Source organism: Hippocampus comes, unplaced genomic scaffold (assembly GCF_001891065.2).
Source record: "Hippocampus comes isolate QL1 unplaced genomic scaffold, H_comes_QL1_v1.1 scaffold94, whole genome shotgun sequence".
Classification (NCBI taxonomy): domain Eukaryota; kingdom Metazoa; phylum Chordata; class Actinopteri; order Syngnathiformes; family Syngnathidae; genus Hippocampus; species Hippocampus comes.
Window position 1 is genome coordinate 458,634 of NW_017806059.1, and position 22,939 is coordinate 481,572.

At 40.7% G+C, this 22,939-nt stretch overlaps 1 protein-coding gene across 1 annotated transcript in view; it reads right to left on the minus strand.

The window, feature by feature from the left end:
- The window catches only part of emc2 (ER membrane protein complex subunit 2), a 40,958-nt gene that overhangs the window by 10,430 nt on the left and 7,589 nt on the right, over positions 1-22,939 (minus strand). Inside the window, exons 6-10 of the mRNA XM_019893077.1 lie at positions 16,442-16,527; positions 15,168-15,227; positions 6,105-6,186; positions 5,779-5,889; positions 3,567-3,671 (exon numbers count right to left, since the gene is read on the minus strand). Of these exons, the coding sequence (XP_019748636.1) occupies positions 3,567-3,671; positions 5,779-5,889; positions 6,105-6,186; positions 15,168-15,227; positions 16,442-16,527 (444 nt within the window). The remainder of the gene's footprint in view (positions 1-3,566; positions 3,672-5,778; positions 5,890-6,104; positions 6,187-15,167; positions 15,228-16,441; positions 16,528-22,939) is intronic.

Below are 22,939 nucleotides of genomic sequence, written 5' to 3' on the forward strand. Positions count from 1 at the left end.
TATTTATATATAATGCAGTGGCATGCAGTAAGGGCCTTCATGGCTTTTTCAGCCGGTCCAAACACCACAAGAAGCACGGACCTACAAGTACCATGAAATGGTGATAATTTATATCCAACAGTCTTTTGCTTTCATTCCAAAGCATGTTTATACTCTATTGGCCCGAATATAACAAAATGTTTTTTGCATTGAAATAAGACTGAAAAAGTGGGGGTCGTCTTATATTCGGGGTCTAGACAGTATACCCATTCACGACACTAGATGGCGCCAGAAATCATTAAAGCGAATGCTGAACTTGACTCCCCAGGCCAAAGTGAATCCTTGCCACGAAGAATAAAAATAAAAATAGCGGTAGCATGAAAAAGAAAAAGAAAAAATAGTGGTAAGAATGAAAAGAGAAGAAAATAATCGGAGAGATAACAGAAAATGGAGAAACGTAGTGACAATCTGGAGAAAAGTGGGTCGAAGATCGGCCAGGTTAACCGGCAGCTGAGGAGAAGTTATGATGTAATAATAATCATTTGTTTCAGATGCACTGTAATTATTTTCTGTATAAAAATTAATTTGGTGTTCAAAAAGTCTTTTTTCAAACTTGAGTCTTGAAAAAGAGGGGGTCGTATTATAATCAGGGCCGTCTTATATTCGGGCCAATACGGTAATTAATTAATACCAGACTGAGCAAACCAGACTGTCTGGAACGGATAGCCCAGACAGCAATGACCGGGACGCTGTGAAACTGTGACATCTCAGTGACCGTCACACAACGAAGCTACCTGCCAAAGCTATTATGAATGCATGTGCAAGACCAATGGAGCACTTTGGATGTCGCCAGTGAATGACAAACTAGTTCAGCTTCAACAAGCGCTTCAATCATTAGGGGAAATGAGTAAATGCATTGGGAGGGATACTTTTAGGTTGTATTAAACATTGGATGTCTCAAATATTGTGTGCCACTTTGCACTGGCTTCAGTCGATATTTATCCACTCTTTGCATATACCGCATCGAAGTCCTAATAATATGACAGCTGTGTATACCTTCGGAAAGAAAAACATGAGTATGAACCTAAAAAAAAAGGAAATATTCTTGTGTTCACCATGGTCTATTGCAGAGCTCATTGACATGTCATCTGGGGGATGAGAGTGGACGGGACCGAATTTCCTCATTGGAAACCAATCGTCAACGGGGTGCGGGTGGTACTGAAGGACTTTCCCCCCCATTTGTTTGACAGTGGTCAACGGGAAGCAGCGGAGGGGAAATTTTTACAGCTTGGAAAATATTCGTCAACGGGAGTGGGAGCGCGATGATGAAGATTCATGATCATGAATCACAAACTTCATTTTCACCCCCCACACGCGCACATCTGCATATCAGTACAGGTGACGGAGGTGGTGAGATGAAGTTGGAAATGCAGGTGCATCGTGTGCACAAACCTCATTGAAAGCAAATACAGTTTAAGGCAAGTTACTTTCAACACGCAAGCCTTTATTTGAAAATAAATTGAATTCTAACATCGCAATATTCTCCATGTCGACTGTTGTCCAAAGTTGCTACAGACCATTAATGAGGTGCATCTGCCTAAAACCACATCACTGTTTTGCTGGTTACTATGCAGTGATTGCATGGTTACCACCAGATTCATTAGGTCAATTACTATTTATTTAATAATGTGAATTTATTTTGAAATTTCCGACTATTTAAACCTTAAATGCCTACTAATTATGTATTAAGAATTGAAGACTCTGGAAAAACAGATTTAAAATGTTTCAATACCATTCAGGGCCTTGTTTTTAGATTAATGGATTTAATGCATTCAAATCTTTTCTGAAGAAATCACAGGAAACCTGAAATAACAACAAAAACTTAACATGAATGATTAATAAGGATCCTGTAACAGGTAGAACAATGCTTTCAGAACCAGACAGCAGAAAAGAAAATATCTTGTAAGGACAAGAGTAGTGAATAATAATGGAAGGACCGTATTTTCGCGACCATACGGCACACCATATTAAGAGGCGGAGTCTCAGTTGTGGGTGGTGCATCGGTATTTAACACATACATAAGACACACCGTTTTATTGGACAAAGGCATTGTAAAACATGCACTGGCTTAAAAAATATGGTAGCATGCATGCACGCTAGCGTATGTTTTTAAAAAGGCAGCGTGAGCATAACTGAGTTCGGTTGTACTAAATAAAGTATTTAACAATGTAATCACGTTATTTTTTTTTTTTTATCAATCCTCATCCACAAATCTATTAAAGTCCTCATGTTCCGCATCCAAAATGAACATCTAGGCAAGTTCTCCATCAAACACGCCAAGTTTCCTCTCCTCATTGGAGTCAGTCTCGTTGACGTGTGGCTCTTCAGAAATGATGGTAGCTTTTACAAAAGCTCAAACAACAGTGCAAGCAGAAACGTTAGCCCAAGCATCCACAAATTGTGGCGTAACTCGTCCTGCGCTGCCTGTCTTAGCAAAGCTGTGTTCGTCATCTGTCATCCATCGCTCCCATGCCGCTCGCAACTTCACTTTGAACGGCATGTTTACACCAATCTACAGCGGCTGGAGTTCCTTTGTCAAGCCTCCCGGAATGATGGCAAGTTCCGTGCTGCATTTTGCTGCATTTGATTTTTCACAACGGCTGTGAGATGGGCACGCATGGAGTCACAGATAACAGGGACATTGAGTCTCTTTACATACACCTCACTCGGTCATTCATTTTCTCGTCGTTCATCTCTTTTGATTGGCCTTAACGATGACGCCGACTGGAAACTTTTCTCTTTAGGCAGCATCTTCCTCCTAAAAATCACCATCGGTGACGCTTTCTGGCAATTAGCGTGGCCATCAAGCACAACGGTAAAAGCCAACTTCTCGTGCCCCGTTGTGCGTATCGCAAACGTGCTGGTCCCCTTCTTCTCTACAGTGTGGTTCACTGGGATGTCTCAAGTGTTGGTGATGTGGTTGGCCTGAATGTGTTTGTCGGCAATCTTTTTACTGCAGTAGAAGTGGAAGATGGACAGCTTTTCCTTATAAACCACCAGATGTTGCTGCGCCCCGGTAGTCCCTGTCCAGATGGATGGATGGCACCGTTTCATAAGAGTAAAGCACCAACAATCATGGATTCATTGATCTTGAATTGTCTCGCGGCTGCTCAATTCCCATCTTCCTCCACGTAACTGATATCTTGCTATGCCTTGTGAGCATGTCTCTTCAGAGATGCCATTTTCAAGGGTCCTTTGCCAAACAGATGGTGTTTTGCACAATGCACATACCGGCCGGCACTTTATACCTAGTGGGGGCGTGCCTTTAGCATCCTCTTTCACACGCACCTTTCCCCCCTTCAGCGTCCGCCTTTCCTTTATGTAAGCAGTGTGTTGACACACCGTCAGTCAGTCAAGCGGAGTGCTCATCGAAGTCTCACAACAACACTGACAAATTTTGGAACCCAGTGCACATACAAGGCGCGTCGCATTATTAGGCGCCCTGACAATTTTGGAGAAATGAGACTTTTAAGTGCGCCTTGTGGTCGTGAAAATACAGTAGTGCATATATTCTTGATTTCACTGACCTTATAAGCTCTATTTATTTGATTGGCAGCCCATGCGGAATACTTTATGTTGTCCTTTTTCACCTTGGCACTAACCTTTGGACTGGCAGCTATGTGACTTGCAGACTATATCAAGGAAAAAGCACAGGAGAGATCAGGGGATGTGGTATTTTCTGAAAAATTGGGTCAACATAATAGAAGCATCATACTTTGCACCAAAGTGTTTAATTTCTCTTTTGAACACACGAACCAGAATAGGAGAATGAAAGGGGAACAAAGTAAGCCTTGCCTGAAATAGGCAGAGTTCTTCAGGGCAAGAAAATAATGGTGAGTGTTTACACGCTTCATTTGTACAAGATCAATTCATGGGGGCCAAATTTCTACAGCACCAGCTCTTCAGAGAAATTAAACTACCGTATTTTCCATATCATAAGGCACTTTCAAGTATAAGGCGTACCTTCAATGAATGGCCTATTTTAAAACTGTTTTCATACGTACGGCGCACCCCATTATAAGGGGCATAGAATAGAAGCTACAATAGTGGTTGCGGTTGCGCTGTACATCCACAAGATGGAGCTACGCTAAAAGGAATACTATACAGCTTTCTTTATATAGAGCTTTCACAACGGCTGCTGGTGTAACAAAATGCTTAACAGAACATTTAAAATACAAAGTCCAAGAAATCAGAATATTTATCCATATATAAGGCGCATCGGATTATAACGTGCAATGTAAACCTTTGAGAAATTTGAATGTTTTTAGGTACGCCTTATAGTGTGGAAAATACGGTACTTTGTATGCAAAATATCTTGCTGCACAATATATTAGGCATCATGAGAATCACTGTATTTGCATGACTTGATGACTTCCCTCAAACCACAAATGCCATGTAATTCCAATGTTCCTTCCATCATCCCCACACAGCACACCAAGAGGGCTTTCCCTGTCTGCATTTTAGATCCGTCCCAACCAGAATGCTAAAATCGTAGCTACATACCAATCTACATGGTCTTTTTTTTTTTTTTTTTTTTTTAATTCAATGGCTTGGGCTTCTGTATTTCTTTTTTCCTGTGTGTGTGTGTGTGTGTGTGTGTGTGTGTGTGTGTGTGTGTGTGTGTGTGTGTGTGTGTTTTTGTAACGCAACAGAAACCTTAATTTAGATGATGTCAACCCAGACAGGCTATCCCTGTATGACAAAGTGCACTATTATGGTGGGGAATCCCCCACACGTGTTGTAAATAACTTCGCCGCAGCCCAACTGTGGTCAGTGCTACCAGTTCGTCTGCGGAACTGTCGAAGTTGGTGCAAGCTGGTGAAAGTTCCCTGCACTTTCACCGACCTTCCTGCACCTGTCAAGATGTGGACCAGCAAGACGTGGTGACAAAACACACTCAGAGTGATCCGCAGATGATAAAGTATATATAAAAAAAAAAAAATCACACCTAAAGTACTCAGTTTAAGACCTAAGTGTTGCCGGATGACTTGTCAGGAAATCGTGAGGTCTGCTCTGTCTCCAGGCAAATATAAATGTTCAAGGAAGCAAATGTCTCCATTTAGCCCAACTCTGTTCCTCATACTTGTTGCTGAGCCTTGTGAGAGTTTCAGAAGTGTGCTGTTATAAACTATTTGGATTATATGAAGAATGCCAGTGCTGCACGAGGAAAACAGAAGGGCTTTCTGTCTCAGACCAGCTTCCCCTCTGCACCTTTAATTTCAAGCACCCCTTCGTTTGTGTTCTTATGTCAAGTCTCACTTTCAGATGATACATTGGCTACAGCAAACAACATCCGGTTTAAACAAATGAAATTACCTGTGGGCTGTTCAGCCAAAACTAAAATCAAAGTGGCACCTGGTTGGATCACTTTTCCAGAGATTGCTGCTCTCTCTTTCAAACCATGACTACTTTATTTATTTAAGTCATCATCATAAAAAAAAAAAAAAAAAAAGTTCCCGGCAAGGGGGTATTATTACTTAAAGAGTTCCAGTGGGGAAGACTTTCCAGTGCTTGCGTTCACCATCTGAGTCAGCAATGAGGTGACCTGTCTGAGAGCCCCTTCTTCCCCTCTAAAGACATCCACACATACACTAGTAGACACATTGACTTGCGTGGTTACGAGGCACACCGAATGGCCAGCTTCAACACTGACAAACTACAGGACTACAAAAATGTCTATTTTTGTGCCTTCTGTTCTGTTTTCTATCCCCATGTCTCCACATGCAAAGCAGTACTCACCATATACAGACCAAACAATGCTCTCATGTTTCTGTTGTTCAGCCTCAGAGCCTGGGCAAAATACTTTCGAGACAGCTCCAGGTTTTCCAAGCCTCCCTGAGTGTACTTCACCTGGGAAGAAAACATAACCCAGAAGATGTGCATAGTATTAGTATCAGTCATCGTGGTATGAAAACAATTCTTTCATCAGCCACTATTCTCTGAAACGTCGCAAAGAGTGTGTCTGTCTCCTTGATGGTGGAGAGGGTTCTATATTCACCGAAACTCAAGGTTTACTCCAGAGTTTGCCACTATGCTTCATGACAGCTGTCCAGATGGTTACCCACCTCAGCATATTGCTCACAATACAAGTGATTGTGAGGATTGGACATCATCAGCTCCTCAAGACAAAATGCAGCTTTTCCATAACTGTCAAAGAGAAGGAAAACAGTATTGATTTCACTGTGGGTTTGGCATTGCTTAGGTTTGTGAAATGTGAAGCAACAATTTATTTACAGATGCAGTACAAACTGCAATAGAAACCACGACCAAGGTCATCTTGACACACAAGTGATTCATACGAATGTTCTAGTGACGCACCTACACGAAAACATCGTGACAAGCTTACAGAAATTCTGCGCGAATGTGGTAATAGTGTGCAAGAACACAGAGCTTCACTCCTATCCGTTTCTTTTTTGTGTCTGTGGTCAACTACTTTCCTGAGGTGGGTAAAAAAAACAAGCTCGCACACAATGCCTGTACTCAGATGGCATCACTTCTAAATAGCAGACTGCCGAATGTTGACACCTCTGTTCCCTACCTTTAAAAACATGTTTTTTCTTTCACTTTTGGTGGATAGACAAACAACTAAAAGTGACAAGAATAAAAACTAAAGAAATACAAACACACCCACACCCACGCAAGCACACTTTGCGGGTGCCAACCACTGTCCATCAGCAGGTACACCCTCCAGATTCCATGTTTTTCAACAGACAGCCTTGTGTTACTTAATAATGGATAATTAAAATCTATGAACACAAAATAATTGATCTGCATCACAATGCATCTCTGAATTGTTTCCCCCCCACCCCACCCCAAACCATTCATGATGACTATAGTTGTTTGGATGAATGAATGAAGCCCCATTGGAAAGGACATTGGCAAAACATAAATCATGTCCAGTTTCGAAGAATAATGGCCGCTGACACTCCCGTATTTGTTGTTAAATCATTTGCATATATTTGCAAGGAAGCTAAACCATTTAGAGTGCAAATGCACTGCAACACATATAGTGCTGAATATATGTATTACATCACCACCCAAAAATTGTTCGACAAAAATTTATTTTAAAACCATATTTGCGGTGTTCCATGTTTCCGCACAAACATATGTTGCCGTGGACGAACTTCCTTTCCTTTCGTTTACAAATATATCGATCGATGGATTACCCCCGGTGTTAGGATTATTTATTTTCCCCACAAAAATGACCAAATAAAAGTTTTGCCATTAGTGTGAAGCGGAACTGGGGTTGTAAGCACATGGGGATCAAGGGAACGTACATGCGTGACTGACTACAAGTTGGTTGGGCCAACCATATGCATTATGATGGGGAAAAAGTAATAGATGGAATTATAGGTGGAATTATAGATCATATATTCGATTCCAAAAAGATTTGGTTGTTAGTCATACACACAACTTAAGGTTTATCCAACAAATGGCTTAAATTAAAAGCATCTGTAATGACATTAATTATATCAATATCAGTTTCGTGTTTCTCTGAATTAACCAGTAAGTAGAAATTCTATAACTAAAATTAAAATTTTATTGTTAAAACATAATTCAATTAAACATTTTACCATTTCTCTCCAGAAGGAGCGAAAGTAAAACGCATTATGCAAAATATGAAAAGGGAAAAAAAAAATCCCAGTGGGTACCAAGCAGTGAATATGTAATTGGGTTAAGGTCCAAATGAGTGACTATGCCAGTCTAAGACCTTACACTTTTTCCCATGATGTAGTCCTTCAGTCAACTCAAGTTTATATCACAAATCACAACTAGATGGCAGACATGGCGCAATTACACGTACAATGGGTACTGAGCTACAATACATGAGTAAGCCAAATAATTTTTTGCAGATTTAGAATTATGTGCGGGACAAACAGTACTTCAATAATATTACAATTTTGAGCAGGTTTATTTTTGTGAAAAGATTTACAGAATGAGCTAGTACCAATATATTGCTTTCTTGTTCAGCTGTTTTGTGTCATCCTTGAAGCACAATTTTTATTTGAGAGCCCTTTGTGCTGGAAAAAAAAAATTTACACCATGTGGTTAGGGTCAGGGTGAGAATAGTGGATCGTTGATACATCCATTGAAAAATGTATAATAAAAAAATAAATATTACCAACAAGTATTTTACAGATATGCGCATACTTTGTCCATCTTTAAAATAGCCTTGTTGTCCTACATAAGATAAGAAAACCTTTATGAGCCCCCCCATAGAGATGATGAAATATTATGGCCTGCAGGATTTAAGATGCCCATCCATGGTATCATACATTTGTGCGCTGTGCATACATTCAGTTGTGCACATACTACAAGTTTGCATACCCAGGAAGAATTTGTGAAATCTAATAATTTTGGGGCATTTAATATGATTATTATTTTCCTTATTGCACTCTTCTTTAGTGATCATGCTGTTCTGAGACGGCTTCGGAATCCCATTCAAATAAACGTGATTTGCCTGATCACTCAAAAATGGCACGCATCTGCCGGGGGATGAAGATACAACTCAGTCTTGTAAGGACTTTGAAATTGGAGGACATGGGTTTGAGTCCCACGAAGGACAGGAATGTCAAAACAAACAAAAACAACTTGTCAGAGAAACTGGAGTTTGCTTGCTGGCTTTTGTCAAAGTGCATTTGAGCAAGGTATCGTCATCACCACCCAAGAGGCACGCTTCTCTCTGTGACTGGATTCTATGCGTAGTGTGCAACACAGAGTATTCAAAGTGTACGTTGAATTTCCCCTCTAAGGACACCAATTAGCATAAATACAAGGGGGAAAAATATACTGTGACAAAGCAAAATGTTCATGCTTTATAGTGTAAAATAAGTTATAGGGTATAGTGCCCATTTTCAACTGCCACAGCAACTATTTAAAGCCCGCCGTAGTAACTGGCTGAAAGATTAACAGCATAGGAGGGGAAAGGAAGGTGGGAACAGAGAATGAAAGAAATAAACAGGGGGAGGGGGTTTCACAAAAAGGGAGATCAGAGGGCTCAGAAAGTTGGGGGCTGCTTACAATTACCACTTCCTCTCCATAAAGACTTTCAGATGTGCTTGTGCAGCGGCCCTGGCTTGCAAGATAGTCTGTTCCATTAGCCCCAACAAGAATCTTGTAACAGGGCCAGACTCTTACCTCTCTTCATTTCTCTCCAAGTCATGTCACCCCACCATCACCAAGCTACTTATCCGCGACTGCTCTGAACCTCACGTCAATAGCAACAATATGAACAATAGTTTACAATTTTTTGAGGAGGTTAATATACTTGGAAATGTTGCCAAAATACGAACAAATCCAATAATTTTGCAAAGTTGGGAAAATAATTCCACTAATATCGATCTACGTCGAGCATATATAAAATTTCAAATCCAAGATTTCACCCGCAGCTGAATTTCATCATCAAATTTTCAAAATGTGTTGCATTCACTTCATAATGCATAAAAAGAATACTTTTCACTCACTTATGTTGAGCACTTCAACAGTGAAAATAGCTTTGTATATTTTAAGGTTCAGGGGTATTGCCAAGAAGAGTGTCTCTCTCCTCCTTGCATCTCCATTAGCTTTGTTTATGTTGTTTTTTAATTTTTTTTCTGGCTAGGGAAAAGTGTGTACCACCGCCCTCTCCTGAGAATTTCACAGCAAGTGTGCTCTCTTGGTCTGTCTGTCTTGAAAAAAAAGTGGTGATAATGCCATGCTGTCCGGAACAGGAGGAAGAGAAATAGGGAGTTTTCAAACTCACAATAAAGAAAACAATGGAAAAAAAAAACCTGACACCTCTGGAGATAAGGGATGAGAGTGAAATTAGAAATGTTTGGATAAATGGCGAGATAATCCGCTCACCCCTGAATTTCCTTTGGCTGCTACAACAATACAGCCTCCCCTACAAAAGCCTGAAATCTTCAATAAGTAGACATCTTACTTGCTGCACATTCCTTCTGACGCTGCCTTCATACCAGAGCAACCAAGACACTAGTGAGCCAATGTGTGCAAGCACACGCACAGTAAAACTCATGAAAATTCATTTCAAATGGCAACTTCTCTGGCTTGAAGAAATAATACAATCAAGGGGGGCGGAGGGGGGAGAATGGTAGTCAGTAACAGCTACTTTTTTTGACAAGGGAGAAGGAAAAAAAAATACGGAAAAAAAACAACAACAAAACATTTCAACACACCACAAGTACTTTGTTGCACCACCTCTGTCTTTTTTTTGAAAGGAAGGCTTCATTAATTTTACATGTGTGGCTTGATTGGTAGTAATTCATTAATTTAGCTTGGAAAAGTGCATAAGAGCTGAAAAATACACCTCTACATTTTCAACACACTGGTCCAAAAAGATGTGGGGTGTAATTACCTGCTGGACAAGAGGCACACACTTGACAACGAAGAGGAGACAAAGAACAACAATGCCGTATTGCATTGCAAAAATATGCAAAGTGTCGACCAGAAACATTTGGGTTTTTTTTTTCGAAAAAGTGTACTTAGATTACACACGTTTTGTCGAGCCCCCGTGTGTACATGGAGAGTGCAGGTTTTAATTCACTCAAGAAAGAGACCCTTTTGTTGGACAACAATTGAGGGGTGCAGGACCCCTCTTGCCCCTGCCTAGACCCGGCCCTGTTCAGGAAGTGAAACGCAGGCTCTCTTGAGTTAAGGTCCAATGAGTGACTTGGCATGATGAAGCCTCTCCAGATTAGTTTGGACACATTTTTTGTAAACTGCCATACAAAAAAAAAAAAACAAAAAAAAACAATCAAAATGGTTTTGTAGATTGTGGAATTTGTTCTGCTGCTACCACCATGAGTTACTTCATCAATAAAAAGATGGGTGAGGCTGTTGCATAAGCAGCCACGCAAGCCCAGGCTCCACCATGTTTCACATCTTGTCTGTTTTTGGGTCATGAGCAGATCTTCTCTTGCGCCAAACTTTGCCTCTTCCATCACTTTGGTCGAGATAAATCTTGGTCTCACCAGTCCATAAAAGTGTGTTCCAAAACTTCTGTGGCTCATCTCTTCTTGGCAAAATCCAATGTGGCCTTGCCATTTTTTTTTCCCGATGGTTGGTTTTCATCTCATAGTATAGCCTGTATATTTCTTCTCTCAAAGTCTTCTTCAAACAGTGAATTGATACCTCCACCCCTGCCCTGTGGAGATGGGCAGTGATGTCATTGACTGTTGTCTTTGGATGTTTCTTCATAGCTCTCACAATGTTTCTGTCATCGACTGCTGTTGATAGCCTTGGCCGAACTGTTCGATGTCTGTTGCTGAGTGCACTAGTACTTTCTTTTTCAGGACATTCCAAACTGTTGTATTGGCTATGCCTAATGTTTGTACAGCTCCTATCAATTTTCCTTTCTCTCAGCTTCAAAATGTTTTGCCTTTCTCCCATAGACAGCTCACTGGTCTAAATGTTTGCTTACCAGCAAATGCAATTTTCACAGGTGAGGCCCAATGTCAAAAACAAGAACTTTCTCTTGTTTAACTCATTCAATGCCAGTCATATTTATCAAATTGGTAGGGCCGGTGCCAGCCATTTTTGACCATTTTGACAAATTTTTGAAGGCCTACAGAAAATTGAGTTCTCAAGCTATATAAGCATGGAACCTATCAAAGAAAGCTTTAATCCCCTTCTTTCATCAGGAAAATAAGTACATTTCTACCTGTTGCCATTCTTTAGTAAACTCAACTCAACTGTATTTATAGAGAACTTTCAAACAGCCATCGCTGCATACAAAGTGCTGTACATGGAGCAATTTAACATATACAACAAACAGTAAAGCAATTCGGTAATAAAGACGGTAGAAAGCACCGAACAGCAAAACCAAGAACAAATCTAAGTCATGCTGAGTAAACAGCATTTGAACATTGGTAAGTTTGTTGTTCAATAAAAATTCTGAGAAAAAGAGCTTTTTGTGAAAAGATACATTTCAAGCAGAACTTTTACGATGATGAATCTGCGCTTGGTGGTTGCGCCTTCTCGGCAGCAAGCATGTGCCAGTACTGATTTTGATAGGGAGGAATGTCGGCGCTATTTGACTGTTGCTGCTGGGCAGCCCCCGGGGCGCCTGTTATGGGCAGCATTTTTCACAGCCCAATTTTGTTCAGCGGAAATGTCGGTGCTGTTGGACAGTCTGCGGCTGGATGGATGGATGCTTGGCTTGTGGAGCCGACGATGAGAAGAAATGAGCGTCAGCGCAGAGTATGTGGAACTGGGAGTCGCGGCTTGGAATTGAAGCGGATTTACATGGGACAGGAGATGTGAGCCAATTTCTTTTTCGTCAATGGACGCGACAGCTTGTTTGCTTTCAAACTTAGCTTGTAGCAGACGTGTGCACATTTTCAGCATGACATCTCTGATCCACTGGTCAAAGGACACTTTGATTCTCTCCTCTTTCATCTATAACTGCTTCAAAACAACAAAGTGTATGCAGGAAAAGTGGTTAAGATTGCACAACTGTCTGCGTCTTGTGTTGAATTATTTTGTTATTTTATGTTAACTGTTCTGTAAAAGTGCTTTGTTACAGCTGAAGCTGTTGTGAAAGCGCTAAATGAATATGATGGCGACGTGGGTACCTGCAGCGGCTCCTCTCTCTCCCTGCATTTCAGTGTCTTTCACTACATGTTTGCACTGTGTTTGAGAGGAAAGAAATTTCATTTGTGCTGTATTTTGCACATACAGCATATTTGACAATAAAGCTGACTTTTGACTTTTTGCATTTGTGATACCTCAAATATTAAACAATGCTTTCTAAGTGACATCCATCCATCCATCCGTTTTCTAATCTGCTTATCCTCACACGTCTTGACCAATGCTTCTTGTTCAAATGTTTGACAGGCGCAGTAGCTTCTTTCCAATGCAAAAGAAAGGACTCAGATCGGGAGCGATGCTGTATTCCAGCATTCCAAGTTAAGCGACGTTACAGACGAACGACTGTAGTAACCTGGCAAGAGCCAGATTGAAATGTGAATCACTCAAAGTAGTTCTCCACAGTATCAATCTGGGACTGCTCCAATGTGATCTGCTTGGGAAAGGCAGTACATTCGGTATAATACTATGCGCCGATTGGGTGATGCGGCAACTTGTGCACGCATACAAAACGTTTGTTTTTACCTATCCTGGCAACGAATGAAAATGTCGCCACCGGTATGGGTGTTGGTGTGTCCAGCTGAGTCCTTTTATTGATGATTTGCACAGATAGCACCATGGCATTGAGCAATAGTTGCCATTTTTTTGCAATTTAAACATGTAGATATAGGGTGTTTTAAATACCATGACATTTGATTTTTAAATCAAGCCGATTGTCAACTGAGAAAAGTTTTGGGCACAGCCGCATGTCCTGCCCCGAAACACATTGTTTCTTTTTGATTAGTCCGCCCCACAAGTGGTTCTGTTCGGAGAAAATTCAGTGGGTTCGGGACAAGATTGTCATTGTGTTTTTGTGAACTCACGAATACCATGAGAATTCAGCGTGCAGGCAGGGTTAGACTGTAGCGGTTCAGTCCGGTTTTGGCATGTCAGCTTCCAGTTGAGTCAAGCTTGTCAATGCTCACTTGCTGTCAGCTGAAAATATCTATTTTTTTAAAGTTGTACATCTCAGCATACCTCTGCAATTTCGAAGGCAGTTTTACAATTATAGCAGATTGCAGCCAGTGTGTGACAGTTACCGTATTTGCTACACCTTAAAGCCCAATTCATACTTTCCACATTGCATGTCTGCAGACTGCATTGGACTGTATGGAGGCGGCAGATGCGGACACAGTTCCATTCATACCACGTTTAGGGTTCACGTCAGTGTGCATGCAATGCACGCATCCCCACCCCAAACGTGCGCATTACATCAAAAGTGCCCACCTGCACACCACAAAGGTTAAAAAATTAAAAAAATAAAAAAAATAAAAAACACAGACCTCCTCTTCAGTTTGACTAAGAGGAGGATAAAGTAAAATGAAGGGTCTCAAAAATATTTCAGTTGAATGTAATAGTTCCATACTTGTACGCATCAAGTTTTACTGAAGCTAAGTTCACACTGCAGGCCTTTATGCTCAATTTGTTTTTTTTTTGTTTTTTTCAATTCAATCTTGTTATGTACTTTTTCACATTCCAGGAACAAATGCTACTTCTGATGAAAACACAACAGGTTTGTAATGGGACACGCACATGCACAAAGCACAAGTCGAGTGACATGAACAAAAGCCGACATCATACAGCAGTGTTTGGGATAAGATAAGAAAACCTTTATTAGTCTCGCAATGGAGAAATTCCCAATTCACAGCAGCAAAGTTATGAAAGGAAGAAGTAGAACAACAAAATATAGGAGCTGCTGGAAAGGCAGCCACTCTCGCGGCGCCATTTTGAAGTCAAAATAACAAAAATAACACAACACAACACAAGGACACAAGACAGTTCTGCATACACATTGTTGTCTGAAGCAGTTATAGATGAAAGAGGAGAGGATCAAAGTGTCCTTTCACCAGTGGATCAGAGTTTATGGACGTAAATATGGTCCAGTGTGTCTGGGCTCTTTTTTTTTTATCGTCTTATATCGACAGAGGAGCGATGTGGGAGGAGGGAGAAATATTTTAGGAAAATCTTTGTTTCGTGGAGACCTCATCTCAACATGTCACGTCACAGAGACGTCTACTAAAGATGACCAGACTACTATCACCACAAATGTCAACTTGATGCTTCATGTTCCAAGTGGGATGAAATAAAAGTCAAATGTAAAGTCAACACTGTTCCACAAAACAATGCTTTTTCACAGTTGTTTCCCTCACAAGCACCCGAACCACATGCCACCTCCGCTGAGTGCATAATGGACTTTTGATGATGTATGGGTCGCCTCTATATTAGATTTATGCCCACATACAAAAGTGGCCCACATCAGATTTGGAATACAAAATCTGAATTGTACTGCTCACACTGCATGAAGAAAAAAAAATGATACTTGTCGCATATGGGGGTGGGGGGTAGATATGATCTTTTTTATTGCATTATGGTAAAGTGGGGCAGTGCCCCTCAAAACAAGCAGATGGGGTTGTGATGTCAAAGTTTGTTCTGGCTTTTCAATTGAATTACAAGTATTCATGCATATCAAAATCCCTTTTGCAGCATAATACAAATGTACTTACTCATGTTCATTTATGTAGAGTTCTGACAACTCGTGCCATGCTTCTTGATCACCAACAAACCTGTGACACAAAAAGTACATGCTGTTCGCAGACGGGTAACCATTATTATCCATTGCTTTTAAATTCCCAGTTTTAAAGCGCTGGTACTGACAACAAACATCATTATAGAGTAATTCAACATTTTATGAACATTACACATTTCAAACAGTGTTATTCTACTGTACAACAAATGTAGAATACAATTAAATAACACTGTGAACTATTAAGAAATGAACCAATCCTAAATAAAAAAATCCACCTTATAATGCAAACATAATATTTAAGTTATGATTCAACATACGGCGTTAGAATCATTGCTAGTTGCAAACGTGACCGAGCAAAAGATGACAGGATTGACTGCTGCTTTCATCCGGTGGCTACTGACTAGTTATTAGCGACAAATTTCTGATGTTTACGTGGGGCAGGCTGTGGAAACTCTGCTCACATTTTCATGCTTTCCACTTGATCACTCGGGTGCTACTTGTTCAAACTATTGAACAGGTTTCTTGTACTGCCTTGTTTTTGATCACATTCCAATGCACAACAGCTTCCACTTCCACGTCGTTCTGGAGAAGTCGCTAGGGGAGGAGCTTCTCTTGTCAAAATAGCTTCATCTTCGGAAGTCATGGCTGCCCATCAGCTGCGTGTTTCGCTGTACGTCAATTTGTTACTCTCACTTTCTGTGCGTTCTCTGCTTTTCATTTATTGGCAAATTCTGTTTATTTCAACTTGCGAACCAACATTAGGAGGTACCCGGTACCGGTCCGCGGACCAGTGGTCTGGACCACTGCTTTAAAGCACTGGTGTCAAACTCAAAGGTCCAGCGGCCAGATTCGGCCCGTGTTAAATAAATAGTTGAAGAATTATTTAACAGCTTCTGATTTCAAAACGAGTTAGCCATCAATTTGTTCTGTATATGTGATCATAAAATGGAATCGTACATTTATATTGGTTCAGTCATAACGGCCCTCATTGGTCCACAGTCATCACGGCCCTCAGAGAGAAACCAGAACAACAATATGGCCCGTGACAAAAATGAGTTTGACACCCCTGGTTTAAACGTACATAGGTATTAAATATGCATAAATCTTTCCAACCGTACATGATGAACAAAAACAAATAAATGCACATCACCCACAAACTGCATTTGTAAAAACTCAACATATAGACCGATAGACAGACAGACACGCAAATATGTATACTAAAAGTGGTTGTGATGGGTTAAGAGGACTTACTGCTCTAAATACTCATTGAGCTCCCGGATGGCTTCAGGGCTCTTTCCCTGGGCCTTCAAAATAGAGATCTTGCGTTTTCTTGCTGCCTAAAGGGTAGAACATAAAAAAAAGATTTAGCTCAGTGTTTGTCTCAGAGGATGTGACTGTGATGGATTGTGCGTGTTCCGAGTTTATTTGCACAACAATTTATAGTATCTATCTCAAAACGGCCAATTTGGTGAATTACAACAACAGCCATGAAGACAAACGGGAATAGCCCGAAACAACAGATTAACATTTGAAAGGGTATTTATTCCAATAATGGAGTCTTGAAATGAAGAAGCCAACCGAGACATTAGAGGAGATACTGGCAGTGGCAGTATCCAATAAATGAGCTCACAGGCTAAGATAGTGGTGAGTCATCGCAGAACCATTTGGGGAAAATGGCACACTATCCTAAACCCAAATGCCTGCCTTCCTGCTGGCACAGCATGCATCAATAACTTTGCCCGTCCAATTTACATCGGTTGAAAAATGCTTTCCGCTTCGTTCTGATGCTGAATTGACTTAAAGGTGGATTAAATTCTCATCAATCTAAATTATTACTTCCACTGCACTGACTTTTCCACCGTTTTCCCTGTGATACTCTCCTCCTCATTGTAGTGAGTGAAAAACTTAACAAGCTGCTGTTCCATTCGAAGCAATGCCCTGCCACAGTTTTATTTATGGAGTGTCACTTGATTGAGTGGTGCTTTCTCTGCTTCACTCATTGCGCCAAAGGCATTGGCAGCGATGTACGAGCCATGTCAGGAATCCACTTATTAAGCGAGAACATGGACCTGCAAGGGCATCGCAGTTCCAACCCGATTTTGGTCTGCACTGTTTGCACAAGCCTCAATTTCAATCAAGTTGGGATGGTGTTTAAAACATGAAAATAGAAGACAATTATTTTCAAATCCTTTTTCAACAGACATTAAATTGAATACACTGCAACGCAAGGTATGCCATTTGGAAACAGATATACTTTTTTTCTTTTTGCAAATATTTACTCCATTAGAATTTTTATTCCAAAACAAGCTGGGACAGGGATACCACTGTGTTTCATCATCTTTCAACATTCAATAAGCATTAGGGAACTAATGACAGCATTTGTTGAAGCTTTCTAGGACAAGTTTTTACCCGGTTTTGTCTGAGCTACATTTTTAGTTGCTCAACAGTCCGGGGTGTCTTTGTTGTCAGATTATGCATGTCATAATGTGCAACCTTTTTTCAACGTGAGACAGGACTCTGAACTGCTGGAAAGCGCCTCGAGTAAGTACTCTCACTCTTTCAATGCAAAGCCAAGCTGTTCAAAGACGTGAAAGTGGCTTGGCATCGTCTTGCTGAAATAAGCAGGTACGTTCCTGAAAAAGAAGTTGCTTGGAACGCATCATGTGTTGTTCTACAATCTTTTATAATTGACGGTGAAAGTTACCAATGCCATGGGTACCACTAACACAGCCCCATACCATCACAGATGCTGACTTTTTAGCTTTGCCTGATAATCCGTACTGTTCCTTCTCCTTTTGAGGTCACACAACTCCCATGATTTCTGCACGCAAAAATGAAATACGGACTCGTCAGACCAGCGCACACTTTTCCATGTTCATCGTAAATGAGCTCGGGCCCAGAGAAGCAGTTGGCATTCCTGGACGTTTATCATGCGGCTTTCACTTTGCACGGGAGAGATTTTATCTACATTTGTGGATGTAGCGACAAACTGTTTCAAATGACAGTTTTCTAAAGTGATCCTGAACCCATGAAGCGATATCCTTAACACAAGTCGCCTAATGGGTTCTATGGTCTCAGGCAATGTTGGTTTTTGGCCCTGATGGTTACGTCCACTTTTTCAGAATCATTTGATGAAATTATGGACCGGTGATGATGAAATCCCTACATTCCTGCCAATTGAATGTTGAGAAACATTCTTAAACTGTTGGAATATTTGCTCATGCAGTTGCTCACAAAGTGGTGAACATTGGTGAGGATGGCAACCGCCTTTAAGCTAAACGTACTCGTTGACAGGGGGCAAAGGTGTCAACCAAAACCTGGATGCTAATGTGCTGATCAAATACACCAGACAGATATGAGGGGCATTAAATGAGGTAAACAGGCACGGATGGCATTATGGAATAGGCCAATTTAACCCCAGCAAATGCTCACGTGAGTGCACCTCCATCAGTAGCAGCATGACTAAGCAAAAATTAACTCTGCACATCAAATGGTGATGCCACTCATCTCATGTACCCACACTGAAAAAAGCACAAAAACTCTTCAAACACCAACACCTTCGACGGGTTGTCAATCGCTTAACTCAGTGAATCCCACCTATTTTTACTGGAGCAAACCACTCAATCACAGCAGTTTTACTGGATTTTGACTGATTTGCAAGGCCCAGAGATTATTCTCCAATGTAAACGTGTGATTTTTCAAACTTGTCTGAGGGGATCCACGTGGTTGAAGCGTTGGAAGAAGAGGAGGCTGTCGGCAATATTTATGTCGGACCATACATGTACGAGCGGACGTATACATATACAGTCAAACCTCGGTTTTCGTCCATAATCTGTTCCAGAAGGCTGTTCGAAAACCGAATTGTTCGAAAACCAAAACCACGCTCTTTTTCAAAAAAATGTTTATTGAACACGTCTGCTCACAATGGAAAGCGACACGAGGAAGCGTCACTTACTCGTCTACCCGAGGAAGCGCCATTTCCTCGTGTAAGGACGGCGAGAGGAGTCAAGTGGTGCATTCAAGTGCGCTCAGTTTGTTCGAGAACCGAAATTTGTTCGTCATCTGAGGCATAAACTCGAAATTTTTGGTCGAAAACCGAATTGGTCGAGAACCGAGATGTTCGAAAACCGAGGGTTGACTGTACATAGACACACACACACACACACACACACACACACACACACACACACGGCATTAAAATGATGAAATACCGGAACTAAAGCCATGGCATTGACGCTTATTCAATGTTCATTTTAAACACATACATGCTTTTGAAAAAAAAAAAAATAATAATGTAAATAACTGGGGACACAGATGGCACCAATTTGGTGGAGTTGTCCATATAAGATTTCAAATAGAATGAGGGTATCCTTTGTCTGAGTGCATTTGATTTGTTCAATGCTAAACAATGAATTTACATTGGCTAAAATTAAGAGTCAACGCAGCTCCGTAGTTGCGTGATGTGTGAGTGTTTTCTCTCATCTAGAAACGACACAAATGATTTATAACCTCATTAAATCAACCAGTGGGGAACAAGCTTGCTTGTCACCAAATAATTTACACTTGTCAAACTTCTATTTGAAGCGAAGTCGCTTGGAAGTGTCACACCTGTCATGAACCTGTCTGTCACTCTCTCAACTCTTTGGCGATGCAGTTTAGCAAGGATGCTTCCTTATATCAGGCAAGGCAGACATATTTAGGAGTATCTTTTGGCTTGCCTCGCCCTACAAATGACCTATAAAGTCGAACCCACTGCTCTGCCACTGTCTGCAGGGGAGCTGAGTGCAGGGGAGGAGGTAGGTGTGTGTGTGTGTGTGTGTGTGTGTGTGTGTGTGTGTGTGTGTGTGTGTGTGTCGCTAACTGTACGGCTCCTGAATATTAATAAATCCAATCTTTTTCACCCTATACCGAACAGTTGAAAATCACATGATCGGCGCTATTGCCCATATTAGAAATACAGTCTTCAATACACTAATATACTGTTGACCTTAAAGGGTCCTCATCAAGGCTGACATAAGCTTTGACATGTTGATTAATTTCCGTTTTTGTGACGTGTTTGCTTACTGGGCAGCTGTTGTAATACTTTCTCTCTGAACACTTTGAAACAACACGCCACTGATAATTGATTTTCCTTCTTTCTATTCAGCAGAGTGTATATACATTAATAGGGCAACATTCGATGGCCTCTGATTCCCTGAAAAAAGTTTAAGCCATCTCTGTCATTTTTGAGTAGTTGACGTAATTGTGACTTAGCGCATGCTGTAACACAGGACCATTCATTTTCAACTTGGTTCCTCGTCTATTTTGCAATAAAAATATTGTATGGCGTCCACAAGTATAGCCAGAATTCAAATAGCACACCTACCCATGTTAAATTTCATATCATTATTCTTTTTTAAGGGGAGGGGGGTTATTGTGGGAGTGACTAATGAATGCCCTAAAGTGCAATCCCTTCATTATGGCATAATGTACGAAAACCGTGATCGATCCTCACCAAAATGTATGTGCACATGTATAGGCATGCTCTAATTATATTTTGAAAATACAGGAGAACAAAAGACCCAATACTTTTTATTCTATTCCCGTCATAAGGTTGCCTCTTCGTAGAGAAGAAAAATACATTACATCACTCCATGTACAAAAACAGTGATCTATTGTGACTAAAATTTATGTGTGCATGTACTTGCATGTCCTACCGTATTTTCCGCACTAAAAGGCGCACTGAAAGGGTGAAAATGGCCATTTCAGACCCTTTCAGACCCTTTTCAAGTACAGTCAGTATAAAATGAGGAGCTGGGATTAAATGTGTGGCCTCTGAAAAGACATCTAAATACGTCTTTGGGAATGAATGAGTTAAATAAATTTCACTGACATCTGACCATCGCTATGTAAATCAGGGTGTAGTGTGGCATAGTGTTCTGTTGGCATTTCCTTGAGCGTAGCGCCATCTAGTGGATGCATTGTAGATTGTGTCTTATAATGCGTATAGTCCAATATATGAAAAAAAAATTACAAAATAGGCCATTCATTGAAGGTGCGCCTCATAATCCTGTGCGCCTTTTAGTGTAGAAAATACGGTAATAAAAGAAATAATTTGGTGCCTCGAGTCCTGAAGTTCTGTATAAAAATGAAAATATTAGTCGTGTGTAATTCTTTTTTCACGTTCAAGTGTTCTCGAGTGCTTAAAAATGTTCAAAATTATTTTTTAGTAATTGAAAGAATTTTAATTTGTATTTTTATACTGTTTTGGTGAACACAAATACGAAATGTTAAATTGTTCAGTTACAAACTATAATTTCACTGTTTTTTACTGAGGATTAGAATTTTGACCATGGCACTGTTTCCGTTTTTGTCTTCTTTTTAGGTTAGATAAAATAACTGACCTGTTTTATCAGCCGTTGCTTGCTGCAAAAAAGTTGTTGCTACAGTAAAATATTTTGTAAATATAGCTTCAGTCACTGTCAATCTTTATATCATACAAAACTATGGAATGTGAAATGAGACGACTACACGTCAGCAAATAAGGTCAAATATCTGCCCCCAAAAAGGGTGTGACCGATTCTGTGTTTTTCAGTTGGTCACACCAGTGAAACGGTTACTATCAAGCTCTCTCTCTCTCTCTCTCTCTCTCTCTCTCTCTCTCTCTCTCTCTCTCTCTCTCTCTCTCTCTCTCTGTGTCTGTCTGTCTGTCTGTCTGTCTGTCTGTCTGTCTGTCTGTCTGTCTGTCTGTACCGGTGTTGAGGTATTTTATGAAGATATGTATCGAAGTCAAAATGTTGCTGTCATGACAACCCGGGTAGGGTTGTCATGATAGCAACATCAATGACAAGCAACAGAATGGAGAAGAATTTGAAAAAAAATTGGATACCGTCTTGGTAAAAAGAAACAAAAAACCTTGAGCAATTTTTGTTGATTCAACAATTTTGGTTAATGGGTACCACATCTACTCCACAGCATGTAATTACAATAGCTCACTTTCCAATCTCTGCTTTGCATGCTGGCATGCGTTGCAAGTCTTCCTTGTGGTTACCAATTTTCCATCATTTCTTAGGCCCATCCCCAGCTGACTCCTGAACCTGCAGGAGATATTGCTTGCGATAATCCTTGCCCCAAGATGGTTGAATAAATGACATGGGTGTTCTGATCGGGGTTGAGCTGTGAATACAGATCATCCATGAGTGTGAATGGCTATACTGGGTGTAATTTAAAATTTTAGGGCTTATTACAGATTTTTATTAATGATTAAGCTGTTGCTTTGTTTAAAATTAAACGATTATAATGAGATCCAAGGCGGCACAGTGGTCGACTGGTTAGCACGTCGGCGTCACAGTGCAGAGGTGTAGTGTTCGATTCCGGGCTTCCTGTGTGGAGTTTGCATGTTCACCTAATGCCTTCGTGGGTTTTCTCCGGGTACTCCGGTTTCCGCCCACATTCCAAAAACGTGCATGGCAGGCTGACTGAACACTCTAAATTGTCCCTAGGTGTGAGTGTGAGTACGGATGGTTTTTCGTATGTGTGCCCTTCGATTGGCTAAAATGAGGTCAGGGTGTTTCCGCCTACTGCCCGAAGACAGCTGGGGTAGGCTCCAGCATGCCCCTTGTGAGGATAAAGCGGATCAGAAAATGGATCGATGAATTATGAGATTCTAAATTTTTACTTTCTATTCCTTCATTATTCAAAAGCAGGGAATTGCTTCAAATTGACAAATGATGACTCAGGTACTATTTTGGTTATTAACATGTTAGATAA